This window comes from Toxorhynchites rutilus, chromosome 1 (genome assembly GCF_029784135.1).
Source record: "Toxorhynchites rutilus septentrionalis strain SRP chromosome 1, ASM2978413v1, whole genome shotgun sequence".
Classification (NCBI taxonomy): Eukaryota; Metazoa; Arthropoda; class Insecta; order Diptera; family Culicidae; genus Toxorhynchites; species Toxorhynchites rutilus.
Window position 1 is genome coordinate 140,713,119 of NC_073744.1, and position 17,230 is coordinate 140,730,348.

The 17,230-nt window shown below is 38.7% G+C and overlaps 1 protein-coding gene across 6 annotated transcripts in view; it reads right to left on the reverse strand.

Annotated features, from left to right (window-relative positions):
* The window catches only part of LOC129767408 (golgin subfamily A member 4), a 44,013-nt gene that overhangs the window by 14,156 nt on the left and 12,627 nt on the right, over window positions 1-17,230 (reverse strand). The window contains exon 5 of one of the 6 annotated variants that reach the window (XM_055768324.1): window positions 16,644-17,104. The exons of the other annotated variants lie outside the window; for them this stretch is intronic. Coding sequence (XP_055624299.1) covers window positions 16,820-17,104 — 285 coding nt within the window. The 3' untranslated portion in view covers window positions 16,644-16,819. Of the gene's footprint in view, window positions 1-16,643; window positions 17,105-17,230 lie in introns of those variants that run through there. 6 annotated transcript variants of the gene reach the window in all.

Sequence of the window (17,230 nt, forward strand, 5' to 3'; positions counted from 1 at the left end):
AGGCCCTCCCGCTGCTTGGTCCGCTGGACGAATGAACGTGACAAATTCAGCTTATTGGCGACATCCCGGACCGAACTTCTCGGATCACGTCTAAACTGCTTAACTACGCGCTTGTGATCTTTTTCACTGACGGAGTATCCATTTTTGCCGTTCTTCACCTTCCGGTCGATGGTTAGGTTCTCGAAGTATCGTTTTAGTACTCTGCTGACCGTGGATTGGACGATTCCCAGCATCTTACCGATGTCCCGATGTGACAACTCCGGATTCTCGAAATGAGTGCACAAGATTAATTCACGACGCTCTTTTTCGTTCGACATTTTTCCAAATTTACGAAAAATTTACAGTGAAGCATGGCCAACGTGATCTATACACTCTTATCTGATTATAAGCGAAAGCTGAAGATATAATTCCTAAAAATTAAATTTCTACAGCGTTTTTTCCGTGATGCAATTTGATGTGACACACCCTTTAGTTTCAACCTAATCGGGATCATCATCCTCGTTGTGATTTTCAGCAGATAAATCCCTGTTTTTTCTTATTGATTTATTCGCTATTTTCAAGTAGTTTTTTTAATTGTGTGTTTCATGTAGTTGACAAATTGTGATTTTGCAGCAGCGAGTTGTCTACAGTAGCGCTGTATATTTAGCAAAATGGCAAAACGACTTTTTTGGGTCAGGTTTGTCAAGTTGTGCCTTTCATCATACTCTACCATGCCTAAGAGAACTATTAGTAGAAATAGTTTTGTTCTAATACATGCCATCATAGAACAATTTCGGGTACCCAAAAACCCTAACATCCCAAATTTGCTCCATTTGCTTGATCAGTGCTTGGGTTATGCAGAAGTTTGTGTTTCATTTGTATGGCAGTCTCCTTCCCCTTAGAGAGGGGGTAGCCACCATAGAAACATTCATTGTTCCCTAAAACCTCCATATGCCAAAGGGCTTGGAAGTAAAAAGTACCCCCAAACCGAATCACCCGCTCTATGGAAAATATTGTATAGGGTACTTTAGTACCCTAGAAATTTGGACTATTTTTTGAACCTATGAACCAACATAGGATCTATGGTAAACAAAATACTTTTCAATGTTTTTCACACCATTCTCGATAGTTTCAATACAAAAATTTGAACAAAAAATACTGAAAGTGCATCTTACTACGGTGTATCGAGAAATATTATTTTAAAAAATTCAACAATAATTTAGGTACTAAAAAACATGAAATATTGAAAAAAAATCTAAATCTATCTAGAGTTCGTCTATTATGGTGTACCACGACAAATTATATACACGGACGAATGTTACAAAATTTGTAAAAAAAATAATACTTAATTGTTTTCCACAATCTGACCAAAGAAGTCACTGGTAGGGGGTTTCCACTTGAAGTCAGGCCCGGACTGCATGAGCATTTTAATTAATAAGACTAAACATATCAACATCTGTTCTATATATAGAATTATCACTTTTCGCATAAAAAAATCGAAATGACAAAAATATTGTCTTTAAAATGGCAATTTTATCATAGTACGATACTATCAGTATACTATGATACACTATGAGTTTATTTTCTATATTTTCATTCCCAAGCCATTGAGAGTGTCGTGAAAAAATACGTTTTTAGGCATAGGTCTTATAGTGAATCATACAGGGATTTAGAAAAAATAATCTAATTTTCTAATTTGCAACGATACTTTTCATAGCGCTGCTGATAACATGTGGGGATCTTTTTACGAATAAACCAATACAATACAATAATAAATTTTAGAAAAAATTAAAAAATGCTAGAAAATAAAAAAAATTGAAATAATTTTTTTTTAAATTTATTAGATATTTCCGTACCGCGCCGTTCTCGAAATATTCTGAAGGATAAACAATATCAACACATATAATAAATACACAAACAATACAAAAATATGCATATTTAAATATAAACTAAACCTGTAATGGATCGCAAAATTCTAGAAATAATCAAAATTTAAAAATATACCGCACAACACTGTTAAATCCTCAAATAAAGCGCACATATCTAGAAAAGGTGCGGAATCAAATTTAAATATTAGAGTAGTAGTGAGTCTCTAAATCCCCCACAAATTTTTTTCAATATTTCAAGATTTTTTTAGTAGTTAAAAAAAATAGGCAAAATTTCTTATTTGGTACCCTATACAATATTTTCCATAGAGCGGGTGATTTGGTTTGGGGGCACTTTTTACTTCCATACCCAGCCAGGCCCTTTCAATTAATTTTCCAAACAAAAATCATGAAAAACTATTTTGCGTAATGCTGTTTTTTTCTTTCCAACACTGTACATCCCATTTTCATGCGTTGATTTTTAACGAAGTTACAGCATTTCAAAAATCACTTAAAATGTCGGCTTCAAACTCATAAACTCATACTTAAAAAGCGATTATAGATTCTATTAAGCCTAATACTGAGTACTCTTAATACTCTTACTAATCTAAGAAAAGTATGCAACAAGAAAGAAATTTCATTACTAAACTACACAATTGTTCGATACAATGTTAGTTCTTGAAAAAAAAAAAACAGAACTATCTCTCAGTCACTTCCATTTTTTTTTTTTTTTTGTTCGATTATAATTACAGCAAATCGTCATTGGTGCATTTCAGCAACTGCGCGGTTTTCGTTCTTGGTGCAATGTTTGAGCTGTCTTCCATTCATTTAGAAGTGGGATCATAATCTCAATAAACTGCTACTAACAGCGTACTAACAACAACCCGAATGTTTGCTGGGGGATTTATATCTTTGGTGTTGTAATCGAAATCATCCTGATGTCATATAATATGAACAATGACATAATATCCTTTGTATGTTTCGTAACTTCATACGCAAGAGTGGAACAAACATCATTCCAGTATCGTTCACAACCCGTAACAAATTTAATTGTACAAGACCTGCTACAACCTTTCATGGGAAACTGCCTACATATAACCTGAGGGCACGTTCGAATCACCGACATGATTGTTTTTAGTAGAAAGATGCAAATATTTTGACGACACGCAACCGACTTAAAACAAATGAACCAAACGTTCACGTTCAAACATCTTGCATGCATGTTACCGCTCCGGATGTGAACCAGATATAAAAAGTACACACTTATGAAGGTAATCATTTGCATCGGATTAAAACCGCGAGTGACACAAGCCAAGTGTCCCTTTCCGTTCCAAATGCAGATAGCAGCCACAGATAGCCGGCCGTTGGGGTTGGTGTTTCTCCTAGTGATTACCATGACACAACTAGTGCAAGCTGGTCGACAGATCGTCCCTCCGAGCACGCAATGGGAACAACCGGCGCTGACACTGCAACCAACAAAAATGGACAATTGCGATTGTGGTTATGTGTTAGTGGAGAAGGTGGTGCACGTGTGTACGCCCCAGAAGAGCGTGGTCAAAGTGCTGAAGAAAAAATCCAATTGTATGCTGCATGATAAACCTCCTGTGGGAGTGTCCGGTGTGTTCGATGACAATTTACTGCTACAAGACGAGGATGATTGAGGAAGAAGTTTTTAGTATGAAATAGGAAAAGGAAGGAAAGACTGAGTGTTTTGGTTGTTTATGTTAGGAGTTGATTTAAAGATTCGAATCACGAAATGAAGCAGTCAGTTTGAGAGAAACAAAACCCACAAGAAATGCAACGGCCAATTCCACAGCCAAGTGTTACAAACGATTAAAAATAGTCTATATATACCATTAAATTAGGCATGTACAGAGAAAGGTAGTTCTGACTCAATAATGATTGAAACAGTATGAACAATCTAATACTTCAACAGTGTATGTATGTAAACAACCAGCGCCAGACATCACAAGATCGTGAGTCTCGTGGACTTTGTGAGTGATTTCGTAAATATTGCAAATATACGCGGTCTACGAGACTCGCGATTATTTAGATTTTAAGGGATATAATTTGTAAGGGTGAACTAAACCAATTATATTTTTGAAATATAATGGATAAACTAAAGACGTATTTGTTCATCTTTCAATTTTAATGTGATATGGCCATTCGCATTTCAGAGTGAAACATCTGAAACGTTCGAAAACGAGAAATACTAGAAACTAAACATAATTTGGATACGCGCCAGTAGTGCCAACTCCCTGGCTTTGCACAGACTTTTCAAACAACCCTCGTAAATTGAACTCGATTGTTTTCTACGGTTCTGAAATGATGGGAACAATGATGGTCTACAGAAAACACTGCGTATTGATGAGGGCGCCGAGTATATCTCTGTGGTTTCACTGCCTGCACAAATTACCATATACGGATATCACTTATGAAACAAAGTGAAAATAAATGAAACACAAAACAAAAACGTTTTACTGGATCATTTTTTTATTTACTTCGTTTAGAATTCTGAAAACTCCACAGACTGAATCTTAGTCCACGTTCCTTAACACATTGCGGACCGCTCACGAGATTTCTCGTGTTTCGTGTTCCGTCTGTTACGGTTGGATCACGAAATAATCCGTGTTTTCTACTTGTTAGCGCATAAACCGGGCTAACTGCGGTTGGATGGTTCTGGCTAAGCACACTGTGGAAATTGAAAAAACACAAGTTTTTGGAGTCCAAATTTTCTCTTTATATTTCACTCATTACACAACATTTGGTAATCACTTTGTCGTTGGCGGTTAGGAAAATAACTGGGATCATGAATCACGTTGTGCGTTGCTTTTATGTTTGTCGGAAGTTGGTGATTATCCTGTCGGCTCGACTCGGCTCGCTCGGGTGCTGTTCGTTTGTAATGTTGCTACTTATTTCATCTCGCTCTCGCACGTTGCGGGTGATACGATGGAATGAAATGGAGAGCCTTTGCTTCGGGTAGTGAATGGAAAATTTATGTTGCTGACAAAATGGAGGATTTCAATTTATTTGTCCTGACATGTCAGAACACGTAAGCGCTCGCTACACGTGGCGCGAACATTCTCCCGGGGCGAAATGTGACTATTCCTTCGCTTCAATTATTCTTAACTGTTCGTTGTCTGGGTGTACAGCTACGATTTTTCCCAGCTTCCATGTTTGGGCAGGTGTGTTGTCTTCAGCTATGATGACTATCATGTTCGGCTGTATGTTCGGACGTTTCTTTGACCATTTTACACGAGTTTGTAGTGTGGACAAATATTCCTTGGACCATCGTTTCCAAAACTGGTCCCGTAACCGGTTGAGATACTGCCAACGAGATAAACGATTTGATTGGACGTCTAAATAAGAAGGTCTTGGTACTGGTTCCAACGGTTTTCTTTGCTGGAGATGAGCTGGAGTTATCGACAGCGGGTCATTTGGATCATCTGAATGTGCATATAATGGACGAGAATTTAGTATAGCTTCAATATGGGTTAGCATAGTGTAAAACTCTTCAAATGTTAAAACAGCGGTCTGAAGAGTTCGTTTCAAGTGATTTTTCACACTTTTTATTCCGGCTTCCCATAGACCGCCGATGTTCGGTGCTCTTGGCGGAATAAAACTCCATTCGATTTCCTTTGGATGAAGAAAATTGACAATTCTTGATTGCGATGATTCGTCCTTGAGAAATGAATACAAGAAATGCAATTCACGAGCGGCTCCTGTGAAATTCGTTGTACTATCGGAAAAAATAGTTTTCACCAAACTTCTTCGATTTACGAAACGATCCATGGAGGCTAGGAAGGCATCAGTGCTCAGATCTGTCACCAGTTCTAGATGGATATTCTTTGTTGTAAGACATACAAATAGCGCGATGTAAGCCTTCACGTGTTTTGGCTTATGTTTCCCTTCCTTCACAGTGATTGGACCAGCGTAGTCAACACCAGTTAATTCGAAAGGCAAAGCTGGAACCACACGATTTTTCGGCAAACTGCCCATTAATTGCTGAACGCCTTTCGGATTCATTTTAAAACAAGTAACACAGCTGCGGACGATCCCTGACTTTGCCCTTGTCAACCAAAATTTCTGGCGAACCGTAGCTATAAGTCCTGATGACCCGATGTGGAGATTTCCGACATGTAATGCGTGAAGTAGTGATTCGGTAACTGGATGACCATGCGGTAGAAGTAATTGATCCTTTGCATCATTATGTAGAGTCGAGTTTTGAAGACGACCACCAACTCGTAACAATCCTTTTTCATCTATGATCGGACATAGTGAAGATAATTTGTTTAGAGTTTCGCCATTGATTGTACTATTCACCACAAATGAAATTTCGATTCCTTGAATCACCTTCACGATGCATTCTAAGGACTGTCTCATTTCGGAAACCATAACAAACAGGGTTTTGATTCTTTCCGATGGTTTTGATCGTAAATTTCGAGTAAAGCGTTGAACATAAGCGATGACTCTTTGTAATTTCCGGAAATTGCTGAATTTTTCAAACACTGGTAAATATTGAGTGGAGCTAGATGTAACAACTATAACATGTTCTTTAATTCCAGGAAGACCTTCATCAAGAATGTCAGGAATTGCTTCAACATCATAGTTCCTAAGGTGCAAGAAGTCTGGTCCTTCCCACCACAATCGATTCTTCTTTAGATCAACAGGATACTGACTTCGCGAAACAATATCAACTGGGTTGAATTCTGTGCGAACGTGTCTCCATTCGCAATTATTTGTTGAGCGATTCATTTCGATAACTCTGTTGCGTTGGAAAACCTCTAATTTATGAACCGACTTCTTCAGCCAGCACAACACAATTTGACTATCTGACCACAGCCAAATATCATCAATGGATAGTTTCATTGCGGCAGAAACCTTCTCCATCAATCGAGCCAGAAGTAATGCAGCATATAATTCTTTTCTGGGAATGGTCATCTCGATAATCGGAACAATTTTAGAACTGATGCACAGTAAATTAACTGTTACTGATCCATCCTTTTTAAAACATCGCAGGTAGACACACGCCCCACATGCCTTAATGGAAGCATCGGCAAATCCCTGTATTTCTATACGAGTGGAGTTTGATTCAACTATGCATATAGGCGTCCGCAGTTCAGCAATCTCCGACAATGAGTCTCTAAAAATAATCCCCTCTCGAAGCAAGTCAGAATCGAACTTGTCGCCCCAATCAATTTCGGAGGTCCAAATACGTTGCATCTGTATTTTAGCAAGTACTAGTACAGGAGGCACTAGTCCCAACGGATCAAATAATCTAGCGATTTCTGAGAAAACGTACCTCTTAGTGACAAGCTTGTCAATGATAGCATCACCGACTTCGAATCGGAAACTATTAGGAATTGAATCCCACAATATTCCGAGTGATTCAACTGATCCATACACAGAAAGTTCATCGAATGTAGTGCAGATTTCTCTCGCCAACAGCTTCTGGAATTCTTCTTGTAAACGGACTGCTTCATTGTAACTTTCAGCTCCAGACAATACATCAGTAGTGAGCTCTAACACCTTTAATGGTTCTGAAGGAAATTTTCGCCAGAATATGCGCTGGAAGCGAGTTTGATGTTCATCAATATTAATTTGTCGATACATCTTGCTGATGTCAGTGATAAATGCACGACGATGTTTTTTAAATCTCAGGACCATCGAAAAAATATGGCTCTGTATCGTGGGACCTTCCTTCAGTACGTCGTTTAAAGAATGTTGAGATGATTTTGCTGTTCCATTAAACATAACTCGAAGCTTAGTTGTTGTACTAGAAGGTTTTAAAGCAGCATGAACAGGAGGATAATAGACTTGAACACTTGGCGGATCCTGCCCATCATCGATTTTGTTACCATGACCAACATTGAGATATTCATCAATGAAACTGCAGTACTGACGCTTGATGTCTGGTTGACGGATGCTACTTAGATCACTTTCGGTTTCTCTGAGTGGAAATTGCATGATGAATCTCCCGGTTTCATTACGACTGTGTGTTCGCTGGAAAAGCTCTTCAGTTCTTTCCTTTTCGGTTGTGTGTAATGGGCTGAATCCGACGTCTTCTATCTCCCACAGACGTTGAATGCTTTGTATAAAATCTTCAGTTGTTACCTCATTCGAATGTATTTCTGTTTGTTGATGTACTATGACTGGAAGCTGATTACTACCTGCTGAGTTGTTCTGCACACCACCTGGATCAGTGACATAAGCTTGCAGTAGTTCCTCGATGGTGGTTGACACTGAATTGAAACGGCTTTCAAAGTCAATGTAGATTTCCTCTTGAATCTGAATCGCTTCATCGGAAATAATCGCAATTACTTCGCTGTGGATACCACTGAACTCCGAGTATGCCGCATCGACATTTTTAGAAAACGTTTTCAGCTGCGCCATACTGACTTGGTTCCTTGCAGCTATAAGAGCATCCTGCACACGAACAATCTTCTGATTCGCTTGCTCACGTTGACGAAATAAAGACGCTAATAGTATTTGGCTGTCAGAATCGACAGCGAGCTCCCAATTAACAAAACTTATAAAACTTGCAGACTCATCTGCACACTGTGTAAGTGTCGGCACTGTCTTAGAGCCTTCAGCACTGGTGGCTTTGTTTGGGATATATTGCGTCGTCATTTTTTACGGTATAGTTTGTTAATCGTTCAACACTGTTCCTCACGTTAAAAAACCACAAATGTTCCTTTTCACAAAAGCCCTCGTTGTCCAAGCCACGAGAGACGCTTACTGGTATAATGTTTATCACAAGTTCACAAAAAAAACTTATTGCAGGAGGATATCGATCAATTGTAATGCAATGTTCTTTCGACACCTCTATTCACAAATGAAGGGATCTATCGTTGTTTGGCAGCTTCACGCAGAAGCACTACCACAGGAAATTTTCAAATAAGTTGATCAATTGCTACGCAATGTTCTTTCAACTTATTCACTTCACGCAACACACTTTATTCTCAAATGAAGGGCAGTTTCACGCAGAAACACTACCGCAAGAGAATTTCACACATGTTGATCAATTGCTACGCAATGTTTTTTCAACTAATTAATTTCACGTAAAACACTTGTGAATGAATTTCATTCTAATTCCACAGGGTAGCAGAAGCTAATCCGGCTCGAAGGACCAAATGTTAGCGCATAAACCGGGCTAACTGCGGTTGGATGGTTCTGGCTAAGCACACTGTGGAAATTGAAAAAACACAAGTTTTTGGAGTCCAAATTTTCTCTTTATATTTCACTCATTACACAACATTTGGTAATCACTTTGTCGTTGGCGGTTAGGAAAATAACTGGGATCATGAATCACGTTGTGCGTTGCTTTTATGTTTGTCGGAAGTTGGTGATTATCCTGTCGGCTCGACTCGGCTCGCTCGGGTGCTGTTCGTTTGTAATGTTGCTACTTATTTCATCTCGCTCTCGCACGTTGCGGGTGATACGATGGAATGAAATGGAGAGCCTTTGCTTCGGGTAGTGAATGGAAAATTTATGTTGCTGACAAAATGGAGGATTTCAATTTATTTGTCCTGACATGTCAGAACACGTAAGCGCTCGCTACACGTGGCGCGAACACTACTTGAGGTGTTAAATTCTTGGTATGCCAAGAATCTTACAAGGTCTACCGATGGCTCTCCTTCGTCTCATCCACATCGAAGGAAACGATTTTTTTTTCTCTCTATTATTATAGTGACTTTCACATTTCGGCTGGTTCGTCACTTTTGTTTCAATTTTTGGAAAAATGTCAGGAGTGAGAATCGAACTCGTGATCTCTGTTTGAGAGGTATGAATGTTACCACTACGCCAGATCGCTTCCACGAAGGAAACGATCTCATTCGTGGAATCCGAACAAAATGAAGCGTTCAAGTTTGTCCCAAAACGTGCGATCCTTAATGTGTTAATCTACTTTTGAACACTTATTTAGACAAATAAAATTAAAGATAACACTTGCATCATTAATCAATCTAACACGGTTATAAAAAGGATTTCTGTACCCATACATTGTTCTATGGCAGTTAACTACAAATAAATCACGGCAATTTTTTTGGATCATTCCACGGAAGCTGTCGAAGAGCAAACCGAATGAGTGTTGAACCCTTTCCATCCGAATACTCTGGACTGCAGCGACAATACGGGAGCCGCATATTCCATGATGCCGCGGACAATCGAACAGTAGAGCCTTAAGAGCGTATGTATCGGTGAAGCCACTTGTATTGCGGCCTTTGCGGTTGTCGTGCTTACATGTACGTTGAACCGGAGTTTGCTACCAACCGTGACCCCTAGATCACGGATAGTTTCTACACATTTCAGTACCTCTGAATGGATGGAATATTGAAAATCTGATCGGGATGGGCGGCAGGAAAACGAAATAATTTTGCACTTCTTAGTGTTAAGCTCCATCCCGTTCTTAGTACATCACAGAGATAGCTCGTCCAGTTCGTTGAAATACGCTGCAGTTTGTTGCCTCTTTTAATCCGAAAACAATGCTCGAATTCACGAAAATTAATTGACCGTTCGGAAAGTCAACAATAGAGTGCACTACACATACAACCATTAGGATCAAAAATTTTCAATATATTCGTATCTAACCTTAAAAAAGGTCAATTTAGAAAGCTAAACTAAACTCTCGGCCATATGAAAAACCTCGCTGCCATCTGGTCGCTAGCTGGATGACTGGAGATTGTAATGGCAAAAAGTTTGTTTATACTCAACAAATTAAAAACGAGCGGAGCTTAAATTGCAATATTTTCTCTATTCACAATGTCCGTAGAATGAATGCTGCATTTGTTATTTATGTTTCATGTAAACGTGCCCTGTTTTGTGATTTGGCAGCGTTACTGATTTTATTTATTCATTTATTTTTATTTATTATTCATCTTCTAATTGTTTCGCACAGACTACACCTTAACCTATATTGTTAAGTCTAAGTTTAAAAACAGCTTTGGTCATATTGAATTCGAACACTGCACTAACACTATTAAAATCTCTCAAACATGCATAAAAAGGATTGTAGTATCCATACGTCGATTTTCTCGTAGGGAGCGAAAAAAGGCTGGTTAGGTAGCCGACGATTGGGGGCAGTTATGTTTACATTATTAAGAAGACACAGGCGGTCTATGTTTGCTGTCAGCAGATCAAACACAAACAGTCGTCGCAATTTAGTCCGTCTGGAGGCAAATGTTTCAATCGAGAGCTGAAGTGATGGTCCGGCATATCTTCAGATCATCCGCAAACAGCAGCAATTTTGATCGCAGTCGTAGACACAGGTAATTCACGAACAGAACAAAGAGAAGAAATCCCAATATTCCTCCCTGTGGCACACCGGAAGTAATCGCAAATTCCTTCGAATGCGTTGGACCGAGTTTAACGTAAGCTCTACGATCGGTAAGATATGAACGGATCCATTCAGTCACCCATGAAGGGAAACCCATTTGAGACATTTTGCCGACCATTGGCTCATGTGGAACTCTATCGAAGGGCGGGTGGCTTGGGTGTCACCCCTCTAACCAAATCTTGTGATCAAGTCTTCGTTTCGTTCTCTAATGAAAAACCAAATTTACTGATCCAAGAAACTCAATTTCAAGAATATAATCATAAACGGTGATTTTATAAGCATTTGGGTTTCAATTTATAAAACAAACATAGGAAAATTGTAAGAAATATGACGTACATTATTGGGGGTTCAAAATCAATCCTTTTTTCTTTTTTTTAAGATTATTCCATGTAAATGTTGGTCACAGCTACGTTTTAGGTGATCCATACGTGAAGTTCAATTTCGGGTTACTTTTTGGGTCATATCGGCTGATATCTTAACGATAACACGTGTGATGTTGTCTTCAAGTGTTTGAATTGATGCTGATTTATTTGCATAAACAATCTATTTGGCATACCCTCACAAAAACAATCCAAGAACGTCAAATCGCACGATTTTGGTGGCCAATTGACTGGACGAGAGATGATTTGCTCGCCAAATTCATTGCGGAATAGGTCTATCATTCCGTGTGCCATGTGACATGTGGCACCATCTTGTTGAAATCACATGTCGACCCGATTTAGCTCATGTATTCTTTCACTAGGTGCCACAAAAACGCAAATCGTTGGTAATCGCTAGTAAAACGTTAACGTCGTTTCTCAAACTCACTGTAAAATTTTGGAGCGTTTCTTACAAGCTGCATTTCACGAAGAACTGTAACACTTCCAATATAGTCGCATAATTGGCATCGGCCGGATGATTCCTGCGGCCATCAAATGTCCATTTGACCGAATCTTCGTCGTAGAAAGTTGTCAGTTTAGACGTTTTGAATTAGTTGACAGATACTGCTATCATGTGTTTTGCTTGAATTGATTTAAAAGTTTCGGCTACTCGGTTTGACGATTTTTATCACTTTTGTAACACCCAATAAAAACATTTCTATGTCTTTCTGTAACAGGAAAAAATAGCTGTGCATTGTGTCTGATCGCAACACTACTCAGAGAAAATTCTTTGGTTTGTAAATAGTTCTGCGTTAGATCTACTTCACGTAGTACATCGCACCAGAAGTACAGATAACACAGGAAAGTGAAAACCAAAACTGCTGGGAGTAGGGGCAATGCACTTACTTGATCTAGTATTCGAGTTCTCGGAAGGATCTCACAAAACTTCAATGGCTGTAATCAGCCCAATGTAGTTCACATGAATTGATGCCACAATATTACAATGAGCACTCCATTGAGTTTGCGACAATCATTTTACCAACACACTTGTGTGGCTTAGAAACATATCTTATGAATTAAAACGGCGAAACGAGAAAACTATTTCATCAGTTCTCATCGAAAGCGTGTTTTCCTCCTAGGGTCGAAGAGTGGTCTACAAACCCTTGAATACGGCTTTTTCGTTTTGCTTTCTCAACAAAATCTGAGTTCCTCCATTTGAACTCAACATAGTTGAATTGTTGTTGAAAATTGCCAAAGGTACTTCATGAAAGCTGAACCGTCACTCTCTATTTGATAACGGATGTCTTCACTCGCAACTCAGTCGTTAGCTCTGTCGTAAAATTAACCTCCCATGAATTAATCTGCAAACCAAAACGAAAAAACCCAAGAATAATTATTTTACATCAACATTTCCATTTTGAAATTCCTTACAAAATAAGAACACCAATCACTGAACAAAGGCGGATAAACTTTCAAATGTGAAGCCTCTATAAAATGAACAAAGAAGAATCACGTTCATTCAAAATTTTGAAAGATTTTTTTCGAAACTTTTTATTTATTATGATCGTGGGTGTCACCCCTCTTAGGGTGACACTAGGGGCGGACCGCCCCCTACGCCCCCCTATTTTTTGCGAGCCTTTCGCAAACGGTTACGTAAATGGCGAAGCTTAGCAGTCCACCAAAGTATGCTTGAAGGTTTGGTGCAAAAACCTCTTTCTGAGAACGTTTTCGCGAAAAATGTCAAAAAGTCGTTCGTAAAAAACCTCAACAGCCTCGTTCATTGTTGTACTTTGCAGCAGTCGAATCCAATCAATATTAGCCATTTTTGCATTCAGTTCATGAAAATAACATCGTCGGAAATCGAAGTCCATGACTGTAGTACGTTCATCCATCGCTAGGTTGCTGTTGTAACTTGCCTGTAATCGTCAATTTTGATGATTATGATGAGAGTAAATTTTTAGAATTGGAGATGGCGGTTCGATAAGCTCCGTGTCACATGGATCAGTCACGAAGGTCAAATCAAGCAATTTCCCGATTATGTTCGATAGCGAGTTTATGTGCAGCAGACCCATTTCAGAACGTGGTTCTACGTAAAAGAATAGTTAATGATTCCTGAGGTTTCCGTTATTGTTACCAATACAAAATAGTTTAAAATAAAGTAAATAACCAAATGGGCCAACACCGATGGGCCACATGACTATAGCTGCGTTATACCGTCGATCTCCTGCGATTATCATGGAATGCTTGTTAGTGGGAAGAACTCACTGTGGTAAGTGATGCGATTCACGAATACGAACTATCAATAACTCAACGGAACGAGATCCCGAAAATCGAATGTATTTGATAGCACAGTAGTCTATTTCTAGCCTATGGACCATGGTGTCGAACCCACAAATAGAACATTAATAGACGATTATCTGTGTGTTATAATGCCAGTGAACATTAATTATGGATCGTAATCCAGTCTTCTGGTTTATTTTCTTCATTTTCAAACATGCACCCCCAGTGCATTTCTGTAGGTAACCGGAACATTCTTACATTATTCGAAAAGATAGTTGACATATTGTAACGCATTCTCAAAATGTGATCAACAAATGATAGCTCCATTTATTAACATATAAATACATAAGACGTACAAATCGATAACAATAAAACTTACTCTTAAAATTTTATACACTCCTACATTAGACTAGTGGAATGGTGGCACAAGTTGCCTTAGACTAACTTCCAACCCATTATTGTTCAGTGATAGCTTAATATACCCAAATACGAGTATTTGATAGACAATAAATATCAATGGATATTTCAAGAACGTCAAATCGCACGATTTTGGTGGCCAATTGACTGGACGAGAGATGATTTGCTCGCCAAATTCATTGCGGAATAGGTCTATCATTCCGTGTGCCATGTGACATGTGGCACCATCTTGTTGAAATCACATGTCGACCCGATTTAGCTCATGTATTCTTTCACTAGGTGCCACAAAAACGCAAATCGTTGGTAATCGCTAGTAAAACGTTAACGTCGTTTCTCAAACTCACTGTAAAATTTTGGAGCGTTTCTTACAAGCTGCATTTCACGAAGAACTGTAACACTTCCAATATAGTCGCATAATTGGCATCGGCCGGATGATTCCTGCGGCCATCAAATGTCCATTTGACCGAATCTTCGTCGTAGAAAGTTGTCAGTTTAGACGTTTTGAATTAGTTGACAGATACTGCTATCATGTGTTTTGCTTGAATTGATTTAAAAGTTTCGGCTACTCGGTTTGACGATTTTTATCACTTTTGTAACACCCAATAAAAACATTTCTATGTCTTTCTGTAACAGGAAAAAATAGCTGTGCATTGTGTCTGATCGCAACACTACTCAGAGAAAATTCTTTGGTTTGTAAATAGTTCTGCGTTAGATCTACTTCACGTAGTACATCGCACCAGAAGTACAGATAACACAGGAAAGTGAAAACCAAAACTGCTGGGAGTAGGGGCAATGCACTTACTTGATCTAGTATTCGAGTTCTCGGAAGGATCTCACAAAACTTCAATGGCTGTAATCAGCCCAATGTAGTTCACATGAATTGATGCCACAATATTACAATGAGCACTCCATTGAGTTTGCGACAATCATTTTACCAACACACTTGTGTGGCTTAGAAACATATCTTATGAATTAAAACGGCGAAACGAGAAAACTATTTCATCAGTTCTCATCGAAAGCGTGTTTTCCTCCTAGGGTCGAAGAGTGGTCTACAAACCCTTGAATACGGCTTTTTCGTTTTGCTTTCTCAACAAAATCTGAGTTCCTCCATTTGAACTCAACATAGTTGAATTGTTGTTGAAAATTGCCAAAGGTACTTCATGAAAGCTGAACCGTCACTCTCTATTTGATAACGGATGTCTTCACTCGCAACTCAGTCGTTAGCTCTGTCGTAAAATTAACCTCCCATGAATTAATCTGCAAACCAAAACGAAAAAACCCAAGAATAATTATTTTACATCAACATTTCCATTTTGAAATTCCTTACAAAATAAGAACACCAATCACTGAACAAAGGCGGATAAACTTTCAAATGTGAAGCCTCTATAAAATGAACAAAGAAGAATCACGTTCATTCAAAATTTTGAAAGATTTTTTTCGAAACTTTTTATTTATTATGATCGTGGGTGTCACCCCTCTTAGGGTGACACTAGGGGCGGACCGCCCCCTACGCCCCCCTATTTTTTGCGAGCCTTTCGCAAACGGTTACGTAAATGGCGAAGCTTAGCAGTCCACCAAAGTATGCTTGAAGGTTTGGTGCAAAAACCTCTTTCTGAGAACGTTTTCGCGAAAAATGTCAAAAAGTCGTTCGTAAAAAACCTCAACAGCCTCGTTCATTGTTGTACTTTGCAGCAGTCGAATCCAATCAATATTAGCCATTTTTGCATTCAGTTCATGAAAATAACATCGTCGGAAATCGAAGTCCATGACTGTAGTACGTTCATCCATCGCTAGGTTGCTGTTGTAACTTGCCTGTAATCGTCAATTTTGATGATTATGATGAGAGTAAATTTTTAGAATTGGAGATGGCGGTTCGATAAGCTCCGTGTCACATGGATCAGTCACGAAGGTCAAATCAAGCAATTTCCCGATTATGTTCGATAGCGAGTTTATGTGCAGCAGACCCATTTCAGAACGTGGTTCTACGTAAAAGAATAGTTAATGATTCCTGAGGTTTCCGTTATTGTTACCAATACAAAATAGTTTAAAATAAAGTAAATAACCAAATGGGCCAACACCGATGGGCCACATGACTATAGCTGCGTTATACCGTCGATCTCCTGCGATTATCATGGAATGCTTGTTAGTGGGAAGAACTCACTGTGGTAAGTGATGCGATTCACGAATACGAACTATCAATAACTCAACGGAACGAGATCCCGAAAATCGAATGTATTTGATAGCACAGTAGTCTATTTCTAGCCTATGGACCATGGTGTCGAACCCACAAATAGAACATTAATAGACGATTATCTGTGTGTTATAATGCCAGTGAACATTAATTATGGATCGTAATCCAGTCTTCTGGTTTATTTTCTTCATTTTCAAACATGCACCCCCAGTGCATTTCTGTAGGTAACCGGAACATTCTTACATTATTCGAAAAGATAGTTGACATATTGTAACGCATTCTCAAAATGTGATCAACAAATGATAGCTCCATTTATTAACATATAAATACATAAGACGTACAAATCGATAACAATAAAACTTACTCTTAAAATTTTATACACTCCTACATTAGACTAGTGGAATGGTGGCACAAGTTGCCTTAGACTAACTTCCAACCCATTATTGTTCAGTGATAGCTTAATATACCCAAATACGAGTATTTGATAGACAATAAATATCAATGGATATTTCATAGCACTGTAAACGCTGTCCCTCCATCGTCTAATGCTACTTTTACCAATACTTCGGACAGTGCCAAGTATTTCTGTGGTTTCTTTTTCCATTTCCGCCGAAAACAAATCCACTTCCGATTCCATAAGTTCCCCAGAAGTACTAGAGACAATAGCAGATTGAACTATCTGGAAGTAGGGAATGAAGAACAGTGCAAGAAAACCCGAATTAGTTAAAGGCTACTACGTGTTATAACAATACGAGGAAGTAAATTTTGATAACGTACAATGAATTATAAGAATAGAACTGGAATG